Source organism: Neoarius graeffei, chromosome 1 (genome assembly GCF_027579695.1).
Source record: "Neoarius graeffei isolate fNeoGra1 chromosome 1, fNeoGra1.pri, whole genome shotgun sequence".
NCBI lineage: Eukaryota > Metazoa > Chordata > Actinopteri > Siluriformes > Ariidae > Neoarius > Neoarius graeffei.
In genome coordinates, this window is record NC_083569.1 from 29,131,155 (window position 1) to 29,142,655 (window position 11,501).

The 11,501-nt window shown below is 37.9% G+C and overlaps 1 protein-coding gene across 7 annotated transcripts in view; it reads right to left on the minus strand.

Annotated features, from left to right (window-relative positions):
* The window catches only part of LOC132892323 (NACHT, LRR and PYD domains-containing protein 12-like), a 101,335-nt gene extending 90,326 nt beyond the window's left edge, over window positions 1-11,009 (minus strand). For all 7 annotated transcript variants that reach the window (XM_060930622.1, XM_060930625.1, XM_060930621.1 and 4 more), the window contains exons 1-4: window positions 10,870-11,009; window positions 6,439-6,580; window positions 4,313-4,429; window positions 3,869-3,985 (exon numbers count right to left, since the gene is read on the minus strand). In XM_060930622.1, the coding sequence (XP_060786605.1) occupies window positions 3,869-3,985; window positions 4,313-4,429; window positions 6,439-6,491 (287 nt within the window). In that variant the 5' untranslated portion in view covers window positions 6,492-6,580; window positions 10,870-11,009. The remainder of the gene's footprint in view (window positions 1-3,868; window positions 3,986-4,312; window positions 4,430-6,438; window positions 6,581-10,869) is intronic.
* Window positions 11,010-11,501: the final 492 nt, after the last annotated feature.

Sequence of the window (11,501 nt, forward strand, 5' to 3'; positions counted from 1 at the left end):
TTCTCCCCCTGGAGTTCACTGCAGTGAGACTCTCTGTGTGTGTGTGTGTGTGTTTTGTTTTGTTTGTGGATATGCTTTCTTTCTGTCTGTACTATGAAAGCTAAGTCGAACCGGAGTCAAATTCCTCGTGTGTGTAACATACCTGGCAATAAAGTGCTTCTGATTCTGACTCAACATTTAAGTCTATAGAAAGATGGATGTCCTTGCCTATTTCTCTCATAGGAAGAATAAATGTTTTAAAGATGAATATTCTGCCTAAATTTATATATTTATTCCAAAATATCCCTTTGGCACCACCTAAAGGAATATTTAAAAAGATAACCCCACTGATCAGGAGGTTCATATGGAATAAAAAATGTCCTAGAGTTCGCCTATCACTGTTGTACCTTCCATTTGACACAGGGGGGCTAAAATGTCCTAAACTTTATTGGTATTACCTCTCAGCACAGCCGAGTACCTTGAGGTTCTATTTCTCTGACAACATGACATCGTGGACAGACATAGTCTCACAAGGTGTCCAGATACCATTACATTTATACCTGTACTCAGCTGATCTAAAATATCTGAGAATGCATACGGCCAATCCTATAGTACTAAATATGGTTAATATATGGTACGAGGGAAAGAAACACATGAAAATATCAAACTCTGTCATAGTTCAGTCCAATTTGGGGTAATGCCTCATTTAAACCAGGCAAGCTGGATGCTGGATTCAAATTATGGGCAAAGAATGGGCCAAGTAAAATAGCTGACTTATACAGGGAGGAGGTTCTAATGTCTTTTGAGGAAATTTCTCATTTGCATAATATTCCTAAGAAACACTTCTTTAAATATCTGCAATTGCGGAACTTTATCTCTTCAACGCAAAATAAGTCATTAATAATTCCTCCACTTACACTTCTAGAGGAAATTGTTACTAACAAGTGTACAAAAGGCTGGATTTCACTAATATATAACTGGCTCACATCTGGTTCTAATGAGACATCAACATTTAAACTCAATACATGGAAGGCAGAATTAAAAACAGATATTTCTATTAATGACTGGATCAAAGCCTGCAAGGAGGCACAGACACAAACAGCCAACACTAATTTAAAGTTACTTCAATACAACTGGCTAATGCAAACTTACATTACCCTCGTTAAGCTACACAGGTACAATAGCAGTATACCTAATACGTCTTTTAAGTGTAGCGAGGCTGAAGGGACATTTATACATTATATTTGGGAGTGTGACAAGAACAGAAAATTTTGGAAGGAGGAGGTGATGGATAAAATCACAGCCATTTTATCTGTAAACATTTCATTAAACGCCACAATGATTTTGTTACACCTGTATCCAGCAGATCTTAATCTGAGAGATAGAGAGTACACTTTTATTAATTTTGCTTAACTACAGGCAAAGTGCCTGATTGCACTGAACTGGAAGAAAGAAACAGCACCCACAGTAGGAGCTTGGATTAAGTGTATGGCACAATGCATGTCAATGGAGAGAATAACATACTTTTTAAAAAACAAACTGAACATGTATGAAGGGATATGGAAACCATTCAGTGACTTTATTAAAAATGAAGACATAGAAGAGCACCTACAGTTGGAGAACCTAGACTAATCTATACCATTATGGTAGACCCCGGAAGATGTTTGAGGCTGAGATCTTGATGTAGTGCTATATTACGTTTATTTTCTGCTAAGGTACCATCTATTTGATTTGATTTTATATTTTGTTTTATTTTTGCTTCTCTATTATTATTATTATTATTATTATTATTTTAATTTTTACCCTGTACTAACGTGGTATGACTTCCTTTTAATGATATGATTGTAAACAGGGGTTAAATTGGGATTGGTTATGTGGGGGGGCTCTGCCTCGTACCTGCCCCTGCCCCCGCCGCCCTGCTCCAATATACTTTTTGGAAAATAACCCTCTAATTTGATAACCATATCATATTGCACAGAGATATACACCTTATCTGTGTGTTGTAGGCCTATGTGTGTCTTGTAGTGCCCCCCTACACATTATGGCAGTTTGAATGTAGATTGGTTGGCCAATGTAACAGATTGTACAGGTTGTTGTACATTGGTTTGAAGGAAATGATTAGTGGGGGGTCTGGGGGTCCTCCCCCAGAAGTTTTTTTATTATCATACATGTTATTTGCTGAATTCTGGTGCATTTTAATAAGTTGTTAGCTGACTTTACAGAGGTAGGTTGAGCAATATCATGTTAAATCTTGTCACATGCCTACAGGTGAAAAATGTGAAGGAGAAATGTTCAGTGAGAAAATTTGAAGGCTTGCACAATCTTAAACCAAAACAGTTGATTTATTTTGGAGGATAAATGTTAAATATGCCAAAACACTGTCAGTCAAATTGTCAATCAAATATATTCATGCAGTGAATGCAACCAAATACAAACAACACTATAACATTGGAAGCATTTATTATTATTCTTATTATTATGTATTCAATTATTTATTTGGCATGTGGTGCTTTTTGTATTGTCTAGAACATACATAAGATGAGCATATTATAGCAGCAAAATAGATGCACAATCATTTGAATGCAGCAAAACTTTTGCTGCATTCAAATGATTGTGCTTCTATTTTGCTGCTATAATATGCTCATCTTATGTATGTTCTAGACAATACAAAAAGCACCACATGCCAAATAAATAATTGAATACATAATAATAACAATAATAATTACACTAATAATACACTAATAATATTAACAATAAATAATAATAAATTAACATTAAATTAAATATTAACAATAAATAATAAAACACTAATAATATTAACAATACAGTGATCATTATCATTATCATATTTTTTATTATTAAAAACAAAATATCAAATAATACTGAAGAGGGGAAAAATAATACTGATCTAAATATGTTGTGTTTTTATTTTTAGACAGTATGTGTTTTGCTAAACACATACTGTCTAAAAATAAAAACACAACATATTTAGATCAGTATTATTTTTTCCCCTCTTCAGTATTATTTGATATTTTGTTTTTAATAATAAAAAATATGATAATGAACTGACATCTCCCCCTTCCCCCTGGCTAATTTCTGTCGATAACTGGGGACTATGGAAATTGAACTCGCCAAATGCACAGACAGTTCGTTCAAGCACCTCTGATGGATTAGGATCGTATGCAGGTAAAAGGGGAGACGGTGTACGGAGAAAATTATAAACAAGTCACAACGCTGAAACACAAGCCCAAAAACCCGCAAACCACGACTTCTGATTTTTTTTTTAAAGCGAGCTCACAAAAAAAGAAACCCCAAAGTTGCTTATAAAAAGCGGAATTGGCAACCCACACAGTGTTCCAGAAACCAGAATCTCTGATCGCAAGTTCTGTTCTAAATAGCTTTGACAGGTCGTCTTGTTATCAGGAAAACTATGATCTATCTCATAAAAGTCATGGGTTTATTGATTAATAAAACGATATTTAATTATTCAGAACTGAAAATCGTGAAAAGGGTTTGTTGCTTTTGATGTGTGCGTGATCATATGCCATCCGTTCCGAGCTTATGTGCCGGGGCTCAGCCCCGGACAGCCCCGGCCCAATTTAACCCCTGATTGTAAAACAAGAGAGATAATAAGTGTGTTTGAGTTTGGGGGGAGGGTGGCTTATCTGGGGTCGGAGGAAGACATCTGTTATGTTATAGTGTTAGCTTTGTACGCTGGTTTTTGTACCTTATTTTGTAATGTGTTGAAAATGAATAAAAACATTGTTAAAAAAACAAAAAACTGTACAGTAGAATGAAAGACACTCGAATATTGAATCAAAAATAGCTGCTAATGCCAGTGTAGCACAGCCTTTAACTGACTTTAACTATGAGAATTATGGGATGTTACCTGTGGACAGATGAGGGGTTTCCACTGTTAAAGTGCAAAGGAGGATCCATAGACCCATCACTCTTCATGGAGACACAGCTGGGTTCTGGTGAGTCTGATCTCTTCATCTGGAGTTTACTGTACAACATTATAGACAGTCCTTTATATCCACCATTTACACTGGTTATTATTAATTATTACTAGTTATTTTAATTATCTCGTTAGCAAGTACTCTGACTTGTCACATCCAGATGCACTTTCTGCCTTATCCTGTATTATCCAGTTATTGATCTTAATTACTCTAAAATGTTGAGTGAAAGTATTGTAGCAGCATTAGGACCTAATTAAAGTATCACAAACTGATGAATATCAAAATGCTGATGATGATTTGGACTGGATAAAGGAATGTGTAACACAGTCTTTCACTCTACAGGAACTTTAACGATGAGAATTATGGGATGTTACCTGTGGACAGATGAGGGGTTTCCAGTGTTAAATCGCAAAGGAAGATCTATAGACCAATCACTTTTCATGGAGACACAGCTGGGTTCTGGTGAGTCTGATCTCTTCATCTGGAGTTTACTGTACAACATTATAGAGGAGGCATGAGACAGAATTTCACTGTCTCAAATATCACAATACAAAATACTGGGAGAGACGAATCTGCTGCTCATATCATGTATTGTGATATTTCTGTTTAATATTCTTTTTGTGCTCTACCTCTGACACCACCGGCATTGCTTGTTCTCCTCATGTCTGCATGGGTTTCCTCCGGGTGCTCCGGGGTCCCCCACAGTTCAAAGACATGCAGTTTGGTTAACATGGGGTGGCCTTGGGCTGAAGTGCCCTTGAGCAAGGTACCTAACCCCTGACTGCTCCCCAGGCGCTGTAGTGTGGTTGCCCACTGCTCTGTGTGTGTGTGTGCGTGTGTTCACTGCTTCAGATTAAATGCAGAGGATGAATTTCACTGCGCTTGAAGTGTGCATGTGACAAATAAAGGTTTCTTCTTCTTTTTCTGTTCTTACATACTAGGTGGCAGCACCAAAGGTTGTAGCTCACAGAGCACAGAGTTATAGAGTGGAAACCTAACTGCCTCAAAGCATGCTGACTGAACAGTCCAGAAAGTGAAGCTCATCAGAAAGGAAGCGTTATGGCACATGGGGTCAAACTCCAGGCCCACGGGGTCAAACTCCAGGCCCACAGCCTCGTTTCATTTGGCCCGCATGAACTTGGAAACAATAAAACTGAAACAGCCTGTAGAACACGACTGCTTAAAGGAGAACTGAAGGCAAATATATATAATCAAAATGCCATTTCTCATTTTATTAAATATAGGAATTCATTTTTGATAGCTATATTGTCGCTGCTATAGCAAGTTATGAGTGTTTGAAATATGCTCTGTAATACATCAGTCCATATGTCAAAGCAATGGCCATAAATGAGATTCGTTGAGACCTGCGCGAGACATCATAGGACGGAAGTAAAACATACAGCGGAAGTCAAAGTGTCCAACCCTGTGTCCGAAATTGCTCACTTGTTCACTACTCCCTATAGAGGGAATTACGACTACAAAATGGCATCCCCACTATATAGTGCCCTATATAGTGAGTGATTTTGGACACAGGGCAACATCTGCCAACGTTGTCAAAAGACAACGTTTGAATGCTGATGTAATCAAGCTGGAAGTTTTGTTTGTTTTGATAGCAATCAGGAAAGTTTGAAAAAAGTAGACAGTGATCATTTAAACTCGTTTTTGTGCAATATTTCATTTGGAAAACAGTTTCAAAATGGCGGCACTGACACCTGGCTGACACGTCACATTTCGAAGTCTTGCACAAGTCTCGTGAAGATCGCGTGGATAAGCGACGCCTGCCATGGACCAAACGAACTAAATTCAACATGGCTAAAAACCGAATAGGCCGATAAATATAGTACTTTATTGCAATTAGTTGCCAATAAGAGTCACGATATAAGGTTACTAAAACTGAAAACATAACTGAATAACACGTTAATTAAGAAATAAAGTAAGTTTAAAAATGACTTCAGTTCCCCTTTAACATTTTCACACTATCCAGAATTCACAGCAGATCTGTAGTGGAGGCATCTGAAGGTAGTTACAGTAAACCGCTGTATATACATACGCGCACTCCAGTTTCTATCACGGCTGGATTGACCACGGTCTGAAATGCAGGTTAAAATAAACGCCTGGATTTGACACAGGATCTGAGTTTAACCCCCTGACTGTATTGATATTGCCGTGGTTTGATTTGCTGCCTTTACAAATCAAAATAAATATATTACACTTTAAAATGTAATGTTTTGTGTCAACAGTCACCTCATCAGTCTGGTCCTGTGAAGCCTATATTGGGATATGATTCGTATCATGGCTTTAGTGTATTGTCTCATACGACTGCATTTTTAATTTTATAAGAACATAATTTTACTAACAATGAACAGAATCTGGCATTTTTTCAAGTGGTGACTTAACTTTTCATTCTCAGTATAAGTTAAGTTTCTCTTTTCAGATATCCTCACTCCATATTTCAGATATGAACAGTTAATGACTAAAATATTAGAACATGGCAGCTTACCGCTTTTCTGAGGGTGGGGTCACATTATCTGTGTCCAGATCACGGCTCTCCATTTTTAAATATTAGTGTATGGACACACAGCTCATGGACTCACTGCTGATTCCTGAAGACGCGGATCTCTTGGACTGAATGAATTACACTCCTAAAAATCAGAAAAAACAAACAAACATGCTGTTAAAACTGGAGAAAAATAAATTTCACATCTAATGAATTGCACATGCGAAAGACTCCAAAATTAAGAAGCAGGAGGATTCAGAGTAAGAGTCGTTTTAATGGTTATGCACAAGACGTGTGTGTCCCTCCAGACAGGAGGTGAGGTGACCAGTTCAGTACTCAGGGGATTGAGACCTCTGCTGGAAAGGAGGAGACACAGTTTGAAGTCCAAGCAGGTCAGCTGTGATGCCTTCACTAAAAAAGCTGAAGCAGGAGCCAACTAAAATCATCTGTAGTTAATAGAAAGGCTACTTTAAGTCTAATCCTACTTTCTCTTTACCAGCATTAAATGGGTTTAGTTTGAATAAATTCTGATCCAGAAGTCAGTCAGTCTGAAGTCAGTTGCACTAACCAGAGATGATTTCTGTGAGCCTAAAGTAAGGGTGTGTGATATGACTGTTTTACACCGTGAACGATCCATGATCTGTTTTTACTGAGGGATCACATGGACCGTGATACTAAATATATTTTGTCAGTTGTGCTGAAAATGCTGAGATGTGGCATCTTGATTTCTGAACCAGACTTTACTCTATTCACTAGTCCAGCTCACGGTCTCCCTGAAAGACACAGGAACAAACCAATAATAACCCAGAGTCAGCAGCTCCTTGGGTTACGTTTCCTCATTTTGTTTGGCATCAGCATGGCCAAGAACACAGAGAATCTGGTGTGTAAAAAAATCCACATCAGTTAAAGCAGCGTTTCCCAACCTTTCTTGAGCCACGGCACATATTTTACATTTGAAAAATCCCACGGCACACCACCAAACAAAAATATCACAAAATGTGTGTGTGTGTATCCATCCTATCTATAGGGAGGGATACCCTCCAGGAAAGTTTTGAAAAATAAGGCCTTACAAACCACTTTTCCTGCAATCTGAGCTGTAGTAGATTAAAAAATCTGTTGTCTTTTTTTATATATTTACATGAAAATGTGTATCAAATCAATATGAGTATTCTTTGAAATCAAAATAAAATTTTGAAAAATAAGGCCTTACAAACCACTTTTCCTGCAATCTAAGCTATAGTAGATAAAAAAATCTGGTCTTTTTTATATATTTACATGAAAATATATGTTTCCAATCAATAGGAGTATTGTTTGAATTTAAAATAAAATCACATTCAACATTCAAGGGTATGGTTATAATTTATGATCAACAAAAATGACAAACTAAATTCACATTATTAATAGAACTTAAGTTCTATTAATTATCAAAATGTTCATATATTAAATAAAATTTCTAAGGGTGACTGACCTTTTCTCCCTATGTCCTCATTAGTTGCATATGATTTCTTCAAAAAGTCTTTTGAAATATTTAAGTTTTCAAAATTGTCAGCATTAATTCAGATTTACTGACTATCATATACATGTTCAATGTATTAAATCAAACGAATGCTAAGTTTATGGGATAATGTCTATGTACACTTTATACAATTATTTATAGTCCACGGTCACTTCTCATTTTCATTTGATCATTTTAACAACTTCTTCAGCTTTTTGGCCAAAGACAAAAGCTTGTCGGTCCTCTCTTTTGTAAGAACTGTTATGATTGGCTATCATGCTCTCGCCAGCGATGTTTTGGCCAATTACACTGTAGATAACACGCATTCTACCACGAGACTTAGCGAGACTAAAGATGGCGAAAATGTAAACATGTAACATCGTCGTAGGAATGAATTACGCTTGAGTATCACGAAGGAACATACCCCAACCCCCCTCAATAAATGAAAAAAAAAATCTCAATGGATTTGGCATAATATAAAAAGGTCGATATTTACTCCGAAAAAGCTGAAATCCGCCGAAAAGCAGAAAACTCTCATCCCTGCTATCGCTATCACCGCTGTCACACCCGAAGCATTACTAATTCTATTGTTTGAATGGCAACAGGTAGATACACAGGTTAATTAGCTACCTGCTGCCATCTATTGGAAGAGTATTTAATTGTTGTGCCGGTCACTATACGTCGCTGGCATAGACGAACGAAGACAAATTATTTGCAGTAAATAAATAATTTTCGGAACAATTAAGTGAAATTGGATAATGTCCCACGGTACACCTGATGACCTCTCACGGCACACTAATGTGCCACGGCACAGTGGTTGGGAAACACTGAGTTAAAGGTTCTGACTGCAAAGTTGAATTCTGGGTAAAACATTCTATTTCAATTGCTGTTGGAGTTTTGAGATGTTTCACTGCTGCGCGCACACACACGCCACGTGTATCCTGTGTGTAAATGTTTTGCAGAGATAAAAAGCATCCCGCATTTTACGATTCTACTTTTAACCAAAACAAGTCAGAATGGGCAAATATGGTGGACTCGGCTCTCCCGCTAGTGGAAAAGAAAAGGAAAGCCTGCTGAGTGAGTGCAACTGCAAGATAGAGCAAGGTTAGAGGATATCATTTTGCTGGACAGATAACTAAATCATTCTAGCTAGCGCTTAGCTATCTTAGCCTTAGAATGCATGAGCTTGACTCCACGGTAGTGAGTATGGAGTTATACCCCTAATGTTTTGATCTTACAGAGAAAGAAACAAGAATACAAAAGCAGTAACAGAGAAAAGATATATTCATCTTTTGTTTCATGGAACTAGTTCAGTTCAATGCTTTGCTAAGATGCAAACATCTGTGGCCCATGAAGAATTAATCATAAATCACACACCCCTCCCCTAAACAGTGAAACCCTCCGGTGTGACTGCACAGTCGGGAACGCAGGGCTCCAGCCACATCTCTGCGAACGCCAAAGCACAGCAGTTTCTGATGTCCCTCTGGTGTTTAATCCGTGCACGCAGCTCATCCAGTCTGTTGTCCAAAGACTGAACATTAGTGAGCAGGATGCTGGGCAGAGGAGACTTCCTGATTCTCTGTCATGAGCAGGACAGAACTCCAGCACGTTTCCCTCTCTTTCTTTTCCTACGGCATTGCACGAGTAAACAAAAGACCCAGGGGAGTGAAATGTCCACAATATCAAAAGTTGGTTTAAAGTCTGAACTGGCTGACAAGTCACAACTCCATGAGAGTTTATTGGTCACACTGAATGCATGAGCTCACTGTATGTGCAAAAAGAACCAGTCATAAAAAGTAAATAAACATTTGCTCTTTCTGGTTTGATCTTCTGAACATACTTTGTTTTGGATTGAGTGCAAATGTCTCCCTTTTTTCCCCATTATCCTATAACTATTGCCACTGTTGATTTCCCTTTCTCCACACTATGCTTTTCCCTCTGATTTTGAGAATTTGATGGTCGCTTCAACAGTTTCTTTTTTGACTGTTTCTTTTGTGAGTTTGTCCACTCTCTCGTTCCCCTGGATGCCTGAATGTGCTGGGACCCAAATTAATGTGATATTTTCCCCTGATTAACCATTCTTGAACTGGTAAACAAGATTTTATAAAGCAGATCTTGATTTCTAGTTGAAGCTGTCTTCATGCTCCTATAAGTGCTGACACGGAATTATTACAGATTAATATATTTCTGCAGTTTACGTGTTCAGTCCATTCTAATGCCAACATTATGGTAAACAATTTCACCGTACATACACTCAAACCATCAGAAGTTCTCGGACTAATTTCCACCTGCTAACTGGACACAGCAACTGCAGAACCTGTGGCATCTGTTTGCAAATCCTTTGCTCCATCTGTAAAGATCTGAATACTGTCTTTATACATACAGTCCCTATAACTATAATGTTCACTGGTTAGATCTGCATTCCTCTCAGTGAGTGTAATCCTGAGTAACTGCATGTCCACACAGGTTTTGTAAACCCAGACAGGTCGAACCGATCACACCACAGTTCAGCAAAACTCTTTGTCATGAGGAAAAAAACAACCTTCAGCACCTCAAAATGATCAAATCTCTTCCGCATGATACTGTTCTTGGGAGACATAGGAAAATTCCCTTCACACACACACACACACACACACATATATATTATAAATTAAATACATAAAATTTCAGATGCCTTTGCAGTCAGTCCCTTTAAATGGAAATGCTGGAATTTACACAACAGACACAGTGAAAACAACATGTGTTTGAAAAACATGCAGAGGGAAGAAAGCAGCCTAAAGACACTCCTGATGAGAAAACACTGGTCACTGATGCAGGACATCGCACCTGTATTTAGCCATTAAACACTTTCTAAGGTGATTTCAGTTCCGCAGTTTTACTGCTGTTTTTACACGAGCTCAGTCAAATACAACCACATTTCTCTCCAACACATCACTTACTTTTACTCAGCACTCCATGCTGGGCTTTATTGATCTCACCGGTTCTGCCTGGAGTTGGAGTTTTTATTATTATTTTCTCCCAACAGCAATAAAACGGCGTCTCAGCTGAAAGAGAAACACTTTCACTTCAGGAGAACTGATTCACTCCGAGTGATGTGTCGTTCAGGAAATGAATCGACTCTTTGATTTGGCTCTTTGAGATGAATTTTAAATTGAAAAAGCAAACAGTGAAATTGAAATGTTTACTCGTTCAGGGAGACTCTTGATGTTTTGTTGTTCTGAAGTTACACTGCAAGTCCAGTCCATTTTAATTACCAAGAAATGGAATAAAAGTGCAGTCATTAATAATAATAATAATCTCACATAAAATCTGTTTGTGAAAAGACAAAAGAAAGCAGCTGAGAAAGATTTCACATTTTATCCTGATTATCACATTATGACGTCATATTATTATTAATCATCCTGACATGCCATCTCGGTGAGTACTTCCACACTGAGGCCCTGGCAAAATGCAGCCTCATTCCCTCCACCCCCACAGCCAGCATTCAGAACTCAAGGGTATGGAGCACTTGCATGTGACGTCACAGCCGATCCAGATTGTGACAGACGCCATCTTGTCGGTCAAATGCCAT